We start from the raw sequence: 19,307 nt of genomic DNA, 5'->3' as shown, positions 1-19,307 counted from the left end.
CCCACGACCGCCATGCCCCACCCCCCCCTCCCCACCTCGCCCCCCTCACCCCTCCGGCCATCCCCCACTATACGAGTTTGCGCCCACTTAACTCCACCTACTTCTCATTTTATGTTGACTTCATCCAGTTGGAGGCACATATTTAATTATCAATCCCTCAAGAGGCGGGATCATTTTGGAGGCGGGATCCCCCCGGAGGCGGGATCCCGCATAATTTCAAGTTGAGGGGGGAAGTTACACACACCCCTTTTTGTGCCGACTGGGAAGGCAACGCCCTATCATTTTTGTTTTGGTTTTTTTTGGACCGACTAGGATTTGAACACAGTACTCCAGCACCATGAATCTGCGGTGCTACCAATGGAGCTAGTCAGCTGGCAGACATTCATGATGTTATAACGGAGGTGATGACTGCGATAGGTGTTGGAACTGGACAAATGGCAAAATGACCTACACTTGCCGTCATAGGACCAGAGTTCAATGTTCAAGTTCAAGTTAAGTTTGTTTTGCTATTGCTCAAGGTTCAACATGCATCGTAATCATCACCTCCGTTATAACATCAGCCACACTTGCCAGCTGAATGGCGCAGTTGGTAGCAGCGGTGGGTCACGGTCGATGGGACCTGAGTTCAAATCCCGGTCACGTCGGAAATTGCTTGTTTTGCAATTTCGCCAGGTTCAGCATGTATTATGATCATGACCTCCGTTATATCATCACACATGCTTGCTGGCTGGGTGGCTCAGATGGTAGCACCGCTGATTCATGGTGTGGGAGCCCTTGGTTCAAACCCCAGTTGTTGCTTGTTTTAACATTTCTCCAGCACCTAGCGTACTCATGACCTCCGTTATATCATCGCCCATGCTTGCCGGCTGGGTGGCTCATGTGGTAGCACTGCTGATTCATGGTGCAGTGGAGCAAGGTTCAATACCCGGTAAAAGCAACTTCAGTTGTTACTCGTTTTAACATTTCTCCAGCACCTATCGTACTCATGACCTCCGTTATATCATCAAGCATGCTTGCCGGCAGGGTGGCTCATGTGGTAGCACCGCTTATTCATGGTGCAGTGGAGCAAGGTTCAATACCCGGTAAAGGCAACTTCAGTTGTTACTCGTTTTAACATTTCACCAGCACCTAGCGTACTCATGACCTCCGTTATATCATCAAGCATGCTTGCCGGCTGGGTGGCTCAGGTGGTAACACCGCTGATTCATGGTGTGGGAGCTCTTGGTTCAATACCCGGTAAAGGCAACTTCAGTTGTTACTCGTTTTAACATTTCTCCAGCACCTAGCGTACTCATGACCTCCGTTATATCATCAAGCATGCTTGCCGGCTGGGTGGCTCATGTGGTAGCACCGCTGATTCATGGTGCAGTGGAGCAAGGTTCAATACCCGGTAAAGGCAACTTCAGTTGTTACTCGTTTTAACATTTCTCCAGCACCTATCGTACTCATGACCTCCGTTATATCATCAAGCATGCTTGCCGGCTGGGTGGCTCAGGTGGTAACACCGCTGATTCATGGTGTGGGAGCTCTTGGTTCAAATCCCAGCAGCAGTTGCAAAAAAATAAAGTTTCAAAAATACCAGTATTATAGAAATTTTATTTGAAATTTTGTAATTTTTTTTTAAAAACCAGCTGACTATTCCTATCCACCCCACGCGCAACCTCCCCACGACCGCCATGCCCCACCCCCCCCTCCCCACCTCGCCCCCCTCACCCCTCCGGCCATCCCCCACTATACGAGTTTGCGCCCACTTAACTCCACCTACTTCTCATTTTATGTTGACTTCATCCAGTTGGAGGCACATATTTAATTATCAATCCCTCAAGAGGCGGGATCATTTTGGAGGCGGGATCCCCCCGGAGGCGGGATCCCGCATAATTTCAAGTTGAGGGGGGAAGTTACACACACCCCTTTTTGTGCCGACTGGGAAGGCAACGCCCTATCATTTTTGTTTTGGTTTTTTTTGGACCGACTAGGATTTGAACACAGTACTCCAGCACCATGAATCTGCGGTGCTACCAATGGAGCTAGTCAGCTGGCAGACATTCATGATGTTATAACGGAGGTGATGACTGCGATAGGTGTTGGAACTGGACAAATGGCAAAATGACCTACACTTGCCGTCATAGGACCAGAGTTCAATGTTCAAGTTCAAGTTAAGTTTGTTTTGCTATTGCTCAAGGTTCAACATGCATCGTAATCATCACCTCCGTTATAACATCAGCCACACTTGCCAGCTGAATGGCGCAGTTGGTAGCAGCGGTGGGTCACGGTCGATGGGACCTGAGTTCAAATCCCGGTCACGTCGGAAATTGCTTGTTTTGCAATTTCGCCAGGTTCAGCATGTATTATGATCATGACCTCCGTTATATCATCACACATGCTTGCTGGCTGGGTGGCTCAGATGGTAGCACCGCTGATTCATGGTGTGGGAGCCCTTGGTTCAAACCCCAGCAGCGCTTGCTGCAGTTGTTACTTCTTTTAACATTTCACCAGCACCTATCGTACTCATGACCTCCGTTATATCATCAAGCATGCTTACCGGCTGGGTGGCTCAGGTGGTAGCACCGCTGATTCATGGTGCTCTGGGGCAAGGTTCAATACCCGGTAAGGGCAACTTCAGTTATTGCTCGTTTTAACATTTCTCCAGCACCTAGCGTACTCATGACCTCCGTTATATCATCACCCATGCTTGCTGGCTGGGTGGCTCAGGTGGTAGCACCGCTGATTTGTGGTGCAGTGGAGCAAGGTTCAATACCCGGTAAAGGCAACTTCAGTTGTTACTCGTTTTAACATTTCTCCAGCACCTAGCGTACTCATGACCTCCGTTATATCATCGCCCATGCTTGCCGGCTGGGTGGCTCATGTGGTAGCACCGCTGATTCATGGTGCAGTGGAGCAAGGTTCAATACCCGGTAAAGGCAACTTCAGTTGTTACTCGTTTTAACATTTCTCCAGCACCTAGCGTACTCATGACCTCCGTTATATCATCGCCCATGCTTGCCGGCTGGGTGGCTCATGTGGTAGCACCGCTGATTCATGGTGCAGTGGAGCAAGGTTCAATACCCGGTAAAGGCAACTTCAGTTGTTACTCGTTTTAACATTTCTCCAGCACCTATCGTACTCATGACCTCCGTTATATCATCAAGCATGCTTGCCGGCTGGGTGGCTCAGGTGGTAACACCGCTGATTCATGGTGTGGGAGCTCTTGGTTCAAATCCCAGCAGCAGTTGCAAAAAAATAAAGTTTCAAAAATACCAGTATTATAGAATTTTTATTTGAAATTTTGTAAAAATTTTTTAAAAACCAGCTGACTATTCCTATCCACCCCACGCGCAACCTCCCCACGACCGCCATGCCCCACCCCCCCCTCCCCACCTCGCCCCCCTCACCCCTCCGGCCATCCCCCACTATACGAGTTTGCGCCCACTTAACTCCACCTACTTCTCATTTTATGTTGACTTCATCCAGTTGGAGGCACATATTTAATTATCAATCCCTCAAGAGGCGGGATCATTTTGGAGGCGGGATCCCCCCGGAGGCGGGATCCCGCATAATTTCAAGTTGAGGGGGGAAGTTACACACACCCCTTTTTGTGCCGACTGGGAAGGCAACGCCCTATCATTTTTGTTTTGGTTTTTTTTGGACCGACTAGGATTTGAACACAGTACTCCAGCACCATGAATCTGCGGTGCTACCAATGGAGCTAGTCAGCTGGCAGACATTCATGATGTTATAACGGAGGTGATGACTGCGATAGGTGTTGGAACTGGACAAATGGCAAAATGACCTACACTTGCCCTGACCGGGTATTGAACCTCGCTCCCCTGCACCATGAATCTGTGGTGCTACCAATGGAGCTAGTCAGCTGGCAAGGATCCTTGCCTTTATAACGGAGGTGATGAACACCATACATATATATAAGTATACTTGAATATAAGTGTAAAAGTAGAAGATGATGTACTTTTAGTATACTACAAAGTATACTATTTAACACTTCTTGGAACTAAATTGGAACATTTTAAGTTAACAAAAAAGTATACTTTAAAAGTATACTACAGACCATGTACTTTTATTGGAGTCTTCTTTAGGATTCATCTCACATCTTGGGGGGTCTGGGAGTTTGGCCTGTCATGGGCTGTGAGTGAAAAAACACAAAGAACAAAACACGACCTCATGTTATTGTTATTCCCTGTCCAAAATGAACATGCGTCATGGCAGGGAGGGGTTTATCAGGTACAGTTCTCAACTTAAATGCAATCAGCAAAGTAATAATGGTCTATTCTTTGGATTTGGGAAGATACATCAGTCATTAAAAGCTTCTGTTTTATCATTTGCTTTAGTTTACTTGAATGAATGAGGAGAAAATACCTCTCATGGCATCTAGTATATCTTTCACACGGTCTCCTTTCAGGCTTGGTTTCTCTCTGAAGCGCTTTCACTTTCTACTGTGTTTCTGGGCGGCTGCTCCTCATTAGAGTTAGTCTACTGCACCACAATACATGAAATCATATGGAACTCAAAACTTCATTTTTATGCACACACAAAATAATCATGCCGAGGTATTCATCCAGGTATTGTACCTACCTTTTTTGGTAGAACTTCATGATCCTCCTCTTCTACATCTTTCCACTTGTTGTTGGGCCTCCACTTCCTCTTGGTTCCTTCTTGCCGGATGTTGTCACCCTTTATGAACTCCTGTCTCTTCTTACAGAGATCACTGTGGTGGTTTGTGTAAGAAACAAGAACAAATGAATAGCTTGTGAGAGCTCTTTTGCACATTGAAACACCTATCAAAATATGGAAACAGCTGTAGAAACTGCCGCAGGCCAAACATGTAGTTTTAAGAATGCAAAAATTAATGTACACTTACAGTATATGCTGATATTTTTTTATTCTGTCAAATTCACTACCTTTTGCTATGTATTTTGCCATGGACCAAACTACTTTTGACATTAGCAGACATTAACACATATATGAAGCATTGTCTTGTGCTGTTAGCTTAGCTTTTTCATATCGAGTATAGATGTAAATGTCCAGGCTCCACTTTGACAACAATGTGATCAAACTAACTGGAAAAGCAACACAATTGACAACTTAACCATTGTTGCTAGCCGTCAATATTCGTCCATGAAATCTTCCCAACCTCCACAGTATTGTCCTTGAAATAATACATTGTAAATGCCATTGTGGCATCTTAATGCTTAAAAATATTTGTTAGCTCGGCTATGCCTCCTCCTTCCGTGTTGAGTAGTCAACGTCACCTTTTAGGGGTGGGGCCTGACATGGCACCAATTAGGCGACTCCCATTGGCTGCCAGGTAGGGGGCGGGACCATGGCAAGTGCAAGGCATAACATTCAGTATAAGTATACTTCACCGTGCTATTCTTAAGTATATAAAATAGTTTATAAAAAGTAAACCTCGAGAATACGTCGTCATTTTTAGTCTAAAATAAGTATAGTCATAGTATACTTGAATAAACTTATTTTTAAGGGTAGGTTTAACGTATTTTCTCCCCTCACACTGTGAGGAAGGAAAATGAATGTTATGTATTTCAAAAACATATATTTTTTACAGTGTTAACATGAACATAAATTTGTATTCGTCCCTCTAAAAGGCACGTTTTAAACGTCACCAGCAGAGGGAGACATTACAAGAAAGATGACTCCTCTGTTCAGCGTTTGAGTCTACATTACGTTTGATCTGATGATGAAATGGTGGATTTTCAAACTTTTATGCTTTTACTTTCTGTTTCCTTCCCCCGGCGGTTTCTGGGCCACGATGCTGCATTAAGTGCACATTTTAGTGTCGTAAATGACATTTAAACAATATTTCTGTTCCTGAGTCGTGGATAAGGAACTAGATTGCATGCTTATACGCCCCCTTGTGGCTGCAAGCAACATGCAGATGACACTCTAACAACCAGATTGGCTGATTCATAAGTGCTATGATCGTCTGACGTTTGAACTTAAAGGAAAAAGTTAAATATTACATTAAAAATAGTCAACGCACCTACCCCTATGATCCCTAGATGTGAATGTGTGTGTATGTGCGGGCGTGTGTATGTAGTGTGACTTCCTCCACTTCCGTCCTCTGAAGGGATCTAGTCGCAACCGGTCCGGGCCAAGCGGACCTCTTGGTGCGAGATAATCGGCCTCTGATGTGACTTAATGAGGCGGACATGTCCGGGAACAAACTCAGACGCTCTCCTCTCCGAGACGACAGGTGTGCGCCAGGTGAGCCCCGGGAGGACACCGACGATCCGGGACGATCAGCAGCACACTTGACCGCAGGGCATCACCGGGAAGCCCACCCACACTGACGCCGCTATGGAGCCGGGCCAGAGCGCGCAGGCGGCGGACATGGCAGGCGAGCACTCGGCGGGTATGTGCGTGCAGCTGGAGAGAGACCGGGAGAGGGCCGAGCTGTCCAGCCCCAGTCCCCCGGCCAAGCAGCGCTCCCTGCGGGTCGTGTACGTACTGAACGACGGTCTGAAGGCGGTGATGGCCAGCAGTCCGGAGTCCGGGGCGCTGCAGTGCCTCCAGCGGGCGTGTGACGCCGAGAGTGCCCTGCTGACCACAGTCACCTTCGGGAGGCTCGACTTTGGAGAGACCTCCGTGTTGGACAGCTTCTACGACGCAGGTTCAGTGCAACTTATAACTTCTTTTGCAGCAAACTGAAAAACAACCATTGAAGTCATGTGCAAAGCATTGCATTAAAATATACAACTTTGCAAGTTAGTATAGAAAATATACACAGTAAGTGACTCACTGCTTGCTAGTAGAAGTTTAAAGACAATTTGGGAAGAAGCATTTGTCTGAACAGTACATAGTTTCAAGTGAATGAAGACAAAGTTTATCTCTTTGAGAGATCCAAGGTACATTGAGTGCCATTCATGTTTTTGTTTTCAGGTCTGTAACTATAAATTGTAATTTGCTAGATAATATTCCAATTTGTAACTTGTCACCACCATAGTAAAAAGGGACACAAATGTCGCATTTAAAGCTTTTCATCCAGCAATTACCTTCACTTAAACAAAATGCTATCCTTTATTACCTGCCTGCTTGCCATGCATTGCAATCTTCAATGCTTGCTTTGGTCCACCAGATGGCGTTACATTTTCCCCATTCAAAACATGCAGCATCATTTCTCATGTTTAATGAAATGATGAGCACCTCACCGCTTCGGAAAGGTAACATAACACACAGGATGAATAACAGCGACACAAAGGCTAGCGCTTTGTATTAAAAATCCCCAGTTGTTGTGCTCTGATCCTCAACCCTGACCACATAACACCAGCGAGGGTCCATTGTACCCCCAAAAAAGAACTCCTAATTCGTCTCCAGGCCACCAGTGGCGACTACGACTTCATTCCCTACATCGTCACCCCCATTATATCAATATATGACATTTGTATCGCAGTTTTGGGGAAGTAGACAATTTATTTTGTCGACATGGCGGTTTTTGATTCATTTTCATTTCTGACAGACATTGCGGTCGTGGACATGAGCGACGTCTTCCGCCAGCCCTCCCTGTTCTACCACCTGGGTGTGAGGGAGAGCTTCGACATGGCCAACAATGTCATCTTGTACCACGACACAGACCCTGACACGGCCCAGTCCCTGAAGGTAAGCGGTCCAGGATGGATGCCGTTATCCCTGAGGAGTGATCTCCTACGTTAATTCCAGTCACTCATGTGCTCTGTCCCCTCACAGGACATGGTCGCTCAGAAAAACACAGTAAGTATCCCAGCGTATCTATTTCGGGAGTAATATTTCTGACATGCCCCCCTGAAATAGAAGCCTGTCAAACATTAGCAGCTGTTCTTCCAAGCAAATGATTTTAATGTTGTGTTTGTGGAGTAGGCCGCCTGCCCACCAGGTTTAGGCTTCCCCTGGGTCCAGTTGCCTCCAGAATACAGAGGCTCTGGCAGTAAAGTAGGTACCGTGCAGCTCAGCAAAGCATGCTGGGAGCCTGCTTGTTTGTCCTCACTAACGGCCGCAGAGAGGAAGTGCCAATCAGTGTCTTGTGTAACTCACAACCAGAAAGCCAGCTAAGCAAATGTTTTTGCATTTGCTTTATCGCAGACATTTGCTGTTACAGTTGCACTTCCTGGTGTGGGCAAAACACTGCAAGCCTAATCACTCATTTTTATAGGTAGCCTGTTGGCATTGAGACTGGAATTTAGATGGATGCCTTTTTGAGTGTTTTAGCTTTCATGTCTGTCTTCGACGGAGTGTGTCCCCCAGAAGCACAATTGTGTACGTAATAAACGTCATATTTCACAAACAGCAATGTAAAATCATGGCGTGGGACAGGGGCTTGATTTTAAGATATGAACAAACTCCTTTTCACATTCCACTCCTGGTCTAGAATGTCTTACTGGACTTTCCAGTTTTCTGAAAGGCAACATAACAGCAGTGTGATTGTATCATAGTGGATGAATAACAGCAACACCAAGGCTAGCGCTTTGTGCTAACAGTCCCCAGTCCCCTACCCCATAACACGAGCGAGGGTCCACTGTACACACAAACCCCTCCCCATTCGTCTCCAGGCCTCCAGTGGCAACTACTACTTCATCCCTTACATCGTCAACCCCAACCACGAGTATACTTGCTGTGAGAGCGACGCCCAGCGAAGGGCCAGCGAGTACATGCAGCCCAGCTGGGACAACCTCCTGGGCCCCCTGTGCGTGCCCCTGATGGACCGTTTCACCAGCTTGCTGAAGGACATCCACGTCACGTCCTGGTCAGATAAAAGCACGTTGAAAGAGAGACGGACCGGAAGAACCTCATACCTTTCTCGTGTCCCTCTAGCGCCTCCTTTAAGGACACCTTGCTGAACGACATCAGGAAGGCCAGGGAGAAGTATCAGGGCGAGGAGCTGGCCAAGGAGCTCTCCCGCATTAAGCTCCGCATCGACAACACCGAGGTCCTCACGCAGGACATCGTCATGAACCTGCTCTTCTCCTACAGAGACATCCAGGACTACGATGCCATGGTCAAACTGGTGCAGACCTTGGAGATGCTGCCGACCTGCGACCTGGCAACCCAGCCCATGATCCAGTTCCACTACGCCTTTGCACTAAACAGGTACTGTTCTGGAGAGACAGGAACACGTTGATGTACCTCATCCTAACATCTTGACTCGCAGGAGAAACAGTCCCGGCGACAGGGAGCAAGCGCTACGGGTGATGCTGCAGGTCCTGCAGTCCTGTGAGCATCCTGCGCCGGACATGTTCTGCCTGTGCGGACGGATCTACAAGGACATCTTCCTGGACTCGGACTGCAAGGACACCAAGAACAGGGACAATGCCATACAGTGGTAAGGCGGACACGCTTCTGGTCTCGGAAGGAGAATGGACGTGCGATTGAGGCTAAGAACTGTTGCAGGTACAGAAAGGGCTTTGAGCTGCAACCCACACTCTACTCTGGCATCAACCTGGCCGTTCTCCTCATAGTCGCCGGGCAACAGTTTGAGAGCTCCATGGAACTTAGGAAAATTGGTAAGCGGATCCAGAATTTCAGGTCTATAAAGACTCTAGTGTGACGCACTGAAGCAAATAATTTCTGACAACCTTTTTTTCCTGCACAAGATGGAAATAGCTGCATTTGAGGTATCTTGAGTGGTCAGCATCTAGTAGCTTGATCTAGCTCTGCACGCACTTTAAAATGTTTCTGCTCGGAGTTTCATAACACTACTCAAAGAGAGTGACTCTCCCCTTTCTCATGCACTCCAGATCATTCATGTAAATGATAACAAATATTTCTCAGGTGTTCGGTTGAACAGTTTGCTGGGGCGCAAAGGTTCCCTGGAGAAAATGAACAACTACTGGGACGTGGGACAGTTCTTCACCGTTAGCATGCTGGCTAACGACATCCCTAAGGCCACTCAAGCTGCTGAGAAGCTCTTCAAACTGAAGCCCCCTCTCTGGTGAGATCCTCATGGGAGATAATGGATGGCTGGACCTGGGAGCGGTCCAGATTTTGGTAACTGGAGCACTGCGTCCAGGTACCTGCGCTCGGTGGTGCAGAACTTGCAGCTGATCCAGAGATTCAAGAAGCAGAACATGGAGCATTCCCCCCAGAGGGACCGACTCAACTTCTGGATGGACATCATTGTGGAGGCCACGCAGGGGACCACCAACCGACTGCGCTTTCCCGTACGGATTCACATCAAGATGGACCCCGTCGTCCCAAGACCGTCACCATGGTGTCTCGTTACAGGTGCTGATTCTGGAACCCACTAAGGTCTACCAACCGTCATACGTGTCCATCAACAACGAGGCGGAAGAGAAGAACGTCTCCATCTGGCATGTTTCTCCTGCTGAAACAGTCGGTTGTGTTTTTTTGTCCACGGAATGAATGAAAGCTTCATCGTGGTCAGTGACCATCCATTTTCTTGACGTGTTGTAGAAGGGCATCCACGAGTGGAACTTCACCACAATGTCCATCAAAGGCATCAGGTAGAAGATGCTTATGAAACCAAGTTTAGGAACCATTTTATTGGCTGACATGGGTGTCATTCACCCTGCTCCTCTGGCATGGATATTAAAAAAGATATCTGTCTGTCTGCAGTATCAGCAAATTTGATGAACGCTGCTGCTTCCTCTACGTCCACGACAACTCTGACGACTTCCAGATTTACTTCTCCACCGAGGAGCAGTGTGCACGGTAAGGTTGGACACCACGACAAGTCATTTTGGTTGCAGTGGAAGTGAACCTGTGTCCTCCCAGGTTCTGCTCCATGGTGAAGGAGATGATATCGGACGGGACCGGGAACTCGGTGGAGCTGGAAGGCGAAGGCGACGGCGACACACTGGAGGTCAGTTTGTGTCAGATGATTCAGGTTCCACATCATCTGGTGTGGAGTGTCATCTGGTGTGTCCGATGTTTTTCAGTACGAGTACGACATCGACGAGACGGAGGACCGGGTGGTGCTGGGACGAGGTACCTACGGGGTCGTGTACGCTGGGAGGGACCTCAGCAACCAGGTCCGAATTGCCATCAAGGAGATCCCAGAGAGGGACAGCAGGTACCTGATGACTCCATCCCTCGCATTTCTACTTGTTGGTGATGAGTAACCTTGTTTCTTCCTTATACGTCAGGTACTCGCAGCCTCTTCACGAAGAGATCGCTCTGCACAAGTACCTCAAGCACAGGAACATCGTCCAGTATTTGGGCTCTGTTTCGGAAAACGGATATATCAAGATCTTCATGGAGCAAGTTCCCGGAGGTGTGTGCTTAAGCAAGCATTTCATAATACTTTCTCAAGGGCCAATACTATAGCAATGGATATACTTTAGAGTAGTCAGTGTACAGCTTGAATATACAGCAATCGACTATCCATTAAAAATGACTTGTTTCTAGCTAGCAGTCATTCTAACATCATAATCTGGGGCTGCATGAGTGGTGCTGGCACTGGTGGAGCTGCGGTTCATTGAAGTAAAACATGTACTGTGACATTCTGAAGCAGAAACTGGACCACTCTGGAGTTTTCTGTTGGAAGTGTGGATGTTTAGCATGTTTAGCATGAGCGCTATTGTTTTCTGCCATATTACATGTTGGAATTCAGTGAATCGCAGCTCTGGCACACCCAGGTAAGACACGGTTATCTTGCTGCTCACTTGTGTTGTGCAATACAAGCTTCACGCAAACGATACTCTCCATTGTGAAGATGTACTGCCCTAAAAATGCTTGTCATGATGGACCTCTTTTCTCCAGGGAGCTTGTCGGCCTTGCTGCGCTCCAAATGGGGTCCCCTGAAGGAGGCCACCATCATCTTCTACACCCGACAGATCCTGGAGGGGCTGCGATACCTGCACGAGAACCAGATTGTGCACAGAGACATAAAGGTCAGAAGACGTCAGCCAAGGTGGAATTCATTTTATTGACTTGTCTTCCCCACCAGGGTGACAACGTGCTGGTCAACACCTACAGCGGCGTCTTGAAGATCTCAGACTTTGGTACCTCCAAGCGGCTGGCTGGAGTCAATCCCTGCACGGAGACCTTCACTGGTAATTTGGCTTTTTGTTTGTTTGCCAAAGATGCTCCAAAATAGCATCGGCGAGTGTACATTTAAGTGTACTTATTCATGACATCACGTCGCTAGTTGCTATCTGTGGACACACTTAGCAGGACGATGAACACGGACATGCACATTCATGCACCATCTGGCCATCTCCAGTGGCTGCAGGACTGTGTGTAATTAGATTAGCTAATCAAGCAGAGGCAGAATGGTGTTTATCTTTCATTAGTAGGTGTGTGTGTGTCCTTATCACTTCTCTGACGCTGCCTTTTATTGTTCCCTGCCCTCTCTGAACCCTTTAGGTCATTGTGGAAAGCAAATTCCATATCTGCAGAGGGGAAAACATTTAAAAACTAAATCACATCATTGAAAAAGTATTATTTTCATATATTTCATGTCTTTTCCAGTATTACCTTGCTGATTGAATGGGGGGAATCACACTGACTCATTGATAGTGAGTCATGTGGTGCAACCAAATGGGGTTCCTGTGCTATGAAATGCTTTGTTGCAAGCTAACTCTTCTCCTCCTGAACCGCTTCATGCAAAAGAGTGAATGTTTCAAGATATGCACTGCTATGTTGTCTGTGCTGTTATTTTTGAGGGAAATACACCACATGATAGCACTGTTATTACAAAATGATACATGGTACGCGAACATTTCGTCCACAACCCATAGGGGGCGCCACAAGTTGACATTAATGTCCTCTTTTCTCCTACCTGTGTAGGCACTCTGCAGTACATGGCCCCAGAAATCATCGATAAGGGTCCTCGGGGCTACGGGGCCCCAGCAGACATCTGGTCCCTGGGGTGCACCATCATCGAAATGGCCACCGGGAAGCCTCCCTTCCATGAGCTGGGGGAGCCTCAAGCCGCCATGTTTAAGGTTGATGAAACCTCCCTGTAACAAACAAAAGAGGGAGAAAAATCTATTTAAGACAACACATGCTGACTTCGCAACTGTGTGTTGCAGGTGGGGATGTTTAAGATCCACCCGGAGATCCCAGAGTCTTTGTCACTGGAGGCCAAGTCGTTCATCTTGCGTTGCTTCGAGCCGGACCCTCACAAACGAGCCATCGCCGCTGACCTGCTGAGGGACACCTTTGTCAGACACAACACCAAGGGCAAGAAGAGCAAGATCGCCTTCAAACCTTCAGGTAGCACGAGTGCTCCTGGCAGTGGGAAGACATGGAACAATCTTTCCAATGTGCATCACAATTGTCCTGTTTTTGTGTTTGTTGTGCGTGGCCGTCAGACTACATCCACGTTTCCCTGCCGGTGCAGTTGCAGTGCGAGGCTACTGGGAGTAGCAGCAGCGAACACGGCTCCATGAGCCCCGACTGTGACTCCAAACAGGATGTCTTCTTCCAGAAAAAGAAAAGCTCCGGCTCGGAGAACCTGCTCAAACCGCCCAATTCCAACTACCTGAGGTGCCTACACACTTTCCTTCCAAGACTGGACTTATGAACTATAATGTAGCAGAATGTGGACGCGTTGGGCGCTGTCTTCTCAGGACTATGTTGATTCTATTATGGCTTCCTTTAGTATGAATTACTATGAAATCAATATTTCATTACTTTTTGCATAATTCTTGTCAACAAACCAACAGAGCAAACTATCCCAGCTGCTACTAATGTTGGAAAGATGTGAATGACCTTTTGCCTGGCAGGTGGCCTCCTTGTGTTCCCAGCATGCTCCACTGCCTTTTACGACACAGCACTTGTATAACAATATCTTTACACACACAAGCACCATGCTGGACCCTTGTGTGTTTAAGGAAGCGTGTGCTGCAGACTCACGGCGCACGGTAGCCAGGAGAGGCTTGTATTTGCAAACAGGCCGTCGTAAAGACCAAAAAAAAAGCCCACACACTGAGGTGTTTGTGTGCGTTGCAGCGTTCCAGACGAAGGCTCGGTGTCGGAGGACCGCAATGTCCCGCCCTCCCCCGAGGACAGAGACGGAGGCCTCTTCCTACTGAAGAAGGACAGCGAGAGGCGGGCCATTCTGTTCAAGGTCCTGAACGAGGACCAGGCGAAGGTCATCTCCAACCTGAAGGAGAACTACATCCAGGTGCTGACTAAGATTTAGTGCTCTATTGAAGGTATATAGGTGGCATTTGCTAAAGGATATCGACACAAAAAAACTCACACATTTGCTCCTCACAACCAAAAATGTCCCACATGGAATTCCACATATATCCTAACATAAATTAATGCAGTCATTTTAAGATTTCAATTTCGGAAATGAATGAACTTGGAACTTGTGGCCATCAACTTGTCCACAAGTTGGCGCTGCTTTTTCCTACTTAAAGCAAGGCACCCTTTCTTTTCATGTTTCTTTTTTCAGTAAAAAAAACAAAAAAAAACAGTATATCTAGTGCATATAAATTCCCAAATATAATAATGATTTAATAGTTTAACTTGGGTGATGCAGACATTTTGGTCCCGAGGACCTTGAGTGTGAGTCTTACCTTTAATTTTGACACTGTAAAAGAAATAACAATGCGCATAAAAATCACTGTTGCTGCCACCATCATGAATATAAGTCACATTCACAGCACAGATGAGGACAGATTTTAGGGTTCCTAGGTCTCTCACTGACCACGTTCTGGGACCTTTGCTGATATCTGTGATATCAGGGCAGCGAAGAGCTCCAGCTGTCCGTGGAGCACATCAAGCAGATCATCTGCATCCTCCGAGACTTCATTCATTCCCCAGAGAGGCGCGTCATGGCGGCCACCATCTCCAAGCTCAAGCTGGACCTAGACTTTGACTCCACCTCCATCAACCAGATCCAGTTGGTGCTCTTTGGCTTCCAGGACTCGGTCAGAGAACACACACGCACACAAAAGACTTTTCTCTGAAGGTATCTAGTCATTAAATGGTGTTACTGTTTTTTCCCTTCAGGTCAACAAGGTGCTCAGGAACCATCACATCAAACCTCACTGGATGTTCGCCATGGATAACATCATTCGGAGGGCTGTGCAGGCGGCCATCACCATCCTCATTCCAGGTGAGAGCAGCTCCTGCTGATATCTAGTGGACGGTTTAGGGACCTACAGCGAAAACGTGTTCAGGTAATTTGCTTGAATAATAATGCATCAATCATCAACAAAAAGGCTACACTGTAAACTCTGATAAGTTCACAGAACTAAAAAATTATGATGACACAATATTATTTTAAGTTTACACGAGGACGTGTTAAGTTTGAAGTTTCCTGACGAGGAAAGACAAGCACAGGCCTGTTACACACTCACAATATGCCGTTTAGCATTGTTCGTTTCAAGCTAGCACACAGCAGGTTGGATATGTTGGTTACTCGACAAAGTAAAATATTGACCCTGTAACGCGAACACTTATACTCACAGATTCGCAATATGCAGGCGTATAACCGCCGGCCAGCGAAAACAACAGCCGACAGAAACCGGAAAGCAGGAAGAACTTAATCTTCAGGGCTCCGGTTAGCCTCCATTGTCAACTGCCGAGCAAACCTTCATTCCTCCCGGGCAAACTTGCATTATGGGAAATGTAGTTCGTCCAGAAAAGCCGCTAATTGCTTTACACTGTTGTAAACTAGAGGAACCTTACACCGTTGTACGACAGACTAACATACATTTTTTACAACTTTTCAACTTCTAAAGTTACCATTACTCGTATTTAGAAACCATTTACAACAAATATTCAATGTGCACATTGTACAATGCATTCACAGTTTGAAACGTAGACCAATTCAAACGTTACTTACCAAATCTGGGCTGATTAGACGGCACTTGAGAAAACGACGGCAATAGGGCCAATGAAGAAAAGGAAGTGGTGGTAGTTTGATGAAAGTGACAGCCGCAAACAGATAAAAAAACTAATGAAATGTTCTACGTCGGCTTGCGTATACCGCCATTAGCATCTCCACATCGTGCAAATTCAAGATGGCTGACCCAGCTTTCCCGAGGGAGCGATAAGACCCACCCACCACAACGACGTCGATGACGTCATGACGCTACTGTATGGTTCTAAAACTTTTTAAGCGTGCTACACAAATTAGCTATAAAATATTAAGCCCCGTTAAATTAAAGTGGAATAAATCTTATCAGAGCTAAAAACATTTACTTTCAGTCAACTACATAACGACATTTGAGTGTTATGACCTTATTAATTATGAGCGAGTACAACTGTTGGGATTTACAGTGTATTAAAACATAACAAATAGTTTAAAAAAGATAAAACTGGTTAGGTTTGAAGTTGAAGAGATTTGAGTCAGTGAAAAGAAAAAAAAGTTTTTATTTTTATGACACTTTTGTGATGGGAAAATCAAGTGTTATCAATTATTGACCTAGTCAAGGCTGTAATAACAATCATCCCAAATATAGCATTTTGCACCTCATTTTAAAAAAAATTGCATATTTTATGTTCTTCCGAAAAAAAATATTTTGCTTCCCGGGAGCTAAGGGTAAAAAGTGTAACTTACTTTCACTTACGTTATCCTCACCTCTTGACCTTTTCCCCCTCTTAGAGCTGCAGACGCACTTCGGCCCGGCGTCAGAGTGCGAGGGCGCAGAGAAGGAGGATGAGGTGGACGAGGAGGAGGGCGAATTCGGCCCAGTGCTTGCGCCGGCCGCCGACGAGCCCGCCGACCCCGTCGCCTCGGCCGTCGCCACGCTCCATTCCGCTCACTCCCACGAGCACCAGCGCTCCCACCACCAGCTGGGGGCTCAGCTGGGGCGCCTCAAGCAGGAGACCAACAGGTCAGCCAAGCCCACATTGTCTTCACGTCCCGTCGGTGTCCCATTACTTTTGTTTATCATAGCTCTAATCTGCGAAGGTTGGGAAATGTCACCTGACACTTTCAAATTGCGTAATTTAAAGACAAACAGAACAGGAAAGCTGTGAACGCCCACGCTCAATAAAACGGGCCAATTCATCTGAAACCTGACTCAGCCATGTTCTTGTTGCTGTGCCTGCAGGCTGCTGGAGGAGCTGCTGCAGAAGGAGAAGGAGTACCAGCAGGTCCTGAAGGCCACCCTGCAGCAGCGAACGCACGACCTGGAGCTGGTCAGGGTCCGGCACAGACCGCCAGGTACGTCTCCTTTGCTTCGAAACCTGGAAACTGCTTTTAACTTGTCAAGTTTTCTTTTCTTTAGATATTTCGCCACCATCCATCTTCCACATTCCGGCGGACCACGAGCCTGATAAGCAGCTCACTGATTGGCTGAAGGAGCAGGGGGCGGACCCTGACACGATCGACAAGGTGTGTGTTTCAGAATTTGCTTCTCTCAGCATTTAAATTTACAATTTAAATGTTTTCATTCAGTTTGTGCTTGAAGAATATACGCTGACGGACATCCTCAGCGACGTCACCAAAGACGACCTGCGCTGCCTCCGCCTCAGGTATCAACTCTCTCCAGTTTGTGCAACATTTATGACATCATCACTATCCGCCTCTACAGGGGCGGAGTCCTGTGCCGAATCTGGCGGGCCATCCAGAGGCACCGGGAGCGAGAGAGGCTGAGGGGCGACGAGCGCTCGGACGACGACGTGTGATGTTCTCTCTGCCAAAACGCCACTGTGCCTTTTTTTTTGTTTTACCTTTTTATGAAACACGGCGATGCTTGACTTCAACAGACCAAAGCGCTTTTTAGTGCAGGCACTACTTTCGCTAGCATTGCACATTGCGCTTTGCAGCAGTCACAAGCACAACGAGAGAAATCACGTATTGACCTGAACATAAGACGACCTTGATATGTAGAAAGATCCCAGATATAATACAACCCTGAACATAAGATCCCTCTTATGTAGTACGACCCCTAATATGACAATACTGATTTATGAGACGATCTTGAATATAAGACAAGCCTGACGACAAAAACACCTTGAATATAAGACAACCCAAAATATAAGACAATCCTTCATATAAGATGACCCTTGCTACAAGATGACCCTGACTATAAGACGACTCCTGATATAAGACAACCTCATATACTGTATTACGATGACCCAGAATATAAAACTATGCCAAATATAAGACAACCCTAATTATCACATACTACAGTGTTAATTGGCCCTGTACCCTAGAAACCGCCCATGAATGATACGGGAAAAGGCCGAAATGATACTGTGTCAAAGCCCAGGGCAGTGATACTGATAAACTATAGAGTTTATTGTAACTATATGGTTACCGTTATTATCGTAACAATATGTTTATTGTAACGTCGTTGCCGACGCTATGGAAAGGACACGACTGTGATCGCTAACAAGCTTTTATTACACAAAAATACTGGCTACTGTCGGCCGTAACCACGCCGTTGCAACCACCGCCAGCAACGCAACAGTGCTTCCTCAACACGACACGCCCCCACCCCTGGTGCATTGACAGTCACGCGGAACAGTCAGACACTCAAGAGCACAACATGTCAACATGAACACGTCAGGGTCACTACATTATTTTATCAATCAGAAAAGAAAATGGGGATGAATACGAGCCTGATTCTCTCAAATCAAAATTCAACTCTCTGGCACGTTACATGATGGAAAAACAAAAGTATGTGATAATAAGATCATCACATGGTTTGTCTGGTATCAGGCCTTGTGGACATGATACCTGGCCTGATACCAGACAAACCATGTGATAACCTCTAAATGTAAGACAGCCGGTAACTTGCCCAACCGGTTGCTCTGGTGTGTCTGAGGACATGCTACCTGTTGGTTCCATGTATAAAATCTGAAGACTATAAGACGGCCTCATTATTTTTAGGTAAAAATAGCGTTTTATAATCGGGTCAACCGCTTGTGACACTCATAACGTTGGTTTCTTTAATTAAAGTGTGACTCAAGTCCGCACTCTACATGACGGGTTAACAATCTGAATGGTTGAGTAGTCCAGGTTGTACCCAGGGTGACCCCCATTGGGAGAATGGATAAAACCTATGACCAAACTAGCTGTGAGTCAGGATCACACCACAGGTCATGGATTAGCAATCCTTTCATTTTCCTTCTTTTAGTCAAGTACACGTTTATTTGGATGTTTTCTTTGACTGTGTGTGTGCGCTTCATGTTTGCTTTGCAATAAACATGGAAATCATTTACTTTGCTTCGTTATTTTGCTTCTGGGACTCTGGTAAAGCTTTATTATTCTGAATTGTCTATTGTTGTTAGCTAAAAAGATAATATCACGATTCCCGTGATAAATCTACTGTGCCAACCGGGGATTATTTTTCCCTCAACGCTTTCTTTGTGCAGGGTGTGCGTTTATGCAGCACTTGTTTGCACAAGCATGACGGCACGCCTCTGAC

The 19,307-nt window shown here is 46.5% G+C and overlaps 1 protein-coding gene and 1 long non-coding RNA gene across 6 annotated transcripts; one reads left to right on the top strand and one right to left on the bottom strand.

The window, feature by feature from the left end:
• Nucleotides 1-3,397: 3,397 nt before the first annotated feature.
• LOC131108696 (uncharacterized) lies at nucleotides 3,398-16,001 on the bottom strand. Of its 5 annotated transcripts, none has more exons than XR_009120514.1 (9): nucleotides 15,770-16,001; nucleotides 12,746-15,080; nucleotides 11,909-11,997; nucleotides 11,628-11,819; nucleotides 8,799-11,185; nucleotides 5,103-6,677; nucleotides 4,588-4,720; nucleotides 4,372-4,485; nucleotides 3,398-4,138 (listed from the first exon to the last, which is right to left on the bottom strand). It is a non-coding gene; the product is annotated as an uncharacterized LOC131108696 (long non-coding RNA). The 5 variants fall into 5 exon arrangements; XR_009120510.1 differs by having other exon boundaries at nucleotides 4,372-4,488; nucleotides 15,770-16,000; XR_009120511.1 differs by having other exon boundaries at nucleotides 4,372-4,488; nucleotides 11,712-11,819; nucleotides 15,770-16,000.
• LOC131108692 (mitogen-activated protein kinase kinase kinase 15-like) lies at nucleotides 6,011-19,080 on the top strand. The gene is made up of 28 exons (XM_058059908.1): nucleotides 6,011-6,643; nucleotides 7,490-7,629; nucleotides 7,717-7,740; nucleotides 8,556-8,749; nucleotides 8,818-9,093; nucleotides 9,155-9,325; nucleotides 9,394-9,506; nucleotides 9,775-9,934; nucleotides 10,013-10,163; nucleotides 10,228-10,335; nucleotides 10,417-10,466; nucleotides 10,579-10,674; nucleotides 10,738-10,825; nucleotides 10,902-11,039; nucleotides 11,113-11,236; nucleotides 11,725-11,855; nucleotides 11,912-12,017; nucleotides 12,754-12,911; nucleotides 12,999-13,182; nucleotides 13,281-13,455; nucleotides 13,921-14,095; nucleotides 14,664-14,849; nucleotides 14,932-15,037; nucleotides 16,532-16,763; nucleotides 16,983-17,095; nucleotides 17,160-17,266; nucleotides 17,330-17,406; nucleotides 17,466-19,080. Exons 1-28 carry the CDS (start codon nucleotides 6,331-6,333, stop codon nucleotides 17,557-17,559), a joined length of 3,990 nt encoding a protein of 1,329 aa, XP_057915891.1. The 5' UTR covers nucleotides 6,011-6,330; the 3' UTR covers nucleotides 17,560-19,080.
• The last annotated feature ends 227 nt before the right edge of the window (nucleotides 19,081-19,307 follow it).

Source organism: Doryrhamphus excisus, chromosome 21, assembly GCF_030265055.1.
Source record: "Doryrhamphus excisus isolate RoL2022-K1 chromosome 21, RoL_Dexc_1.0, whole genome shotgun sequence".
NCBI lineage: Eukaryota > Metazoa > Chordata > Actinopteri > Syngnathiformes > Syngnathidae > Doryrhamphus > Doryrhamphus excisus.
The sequence above is the reverse complement of the archived record's forward strand: the minus strand, read 5'-3'. Positions and strand labels throughout refer to the sequence as shown.

Coding starts and splice junctions, on each gene's coding strand:
- LOC131108692 (XM_058059908.1), top strand. CDS start 6,331: ATGGAGCCGGGCCAGAGCGCGCAGGCGGCGGACATGGCAGGCGAGCAC. Junction 10,826..10,901: donor GCGACGGCGACACACTGGAG/GTCAGTTTGTGT, acceptor GATGTTTTTCAG/TACGAGTACGACATCGACGA. Junction 14,096..14,663: donor TGAAGGAGAACTACATCCAG/GTGCTGACTAAG, acceptor CTGTGATATCAG/GGCAGCGAAGAGCTCCAGCT.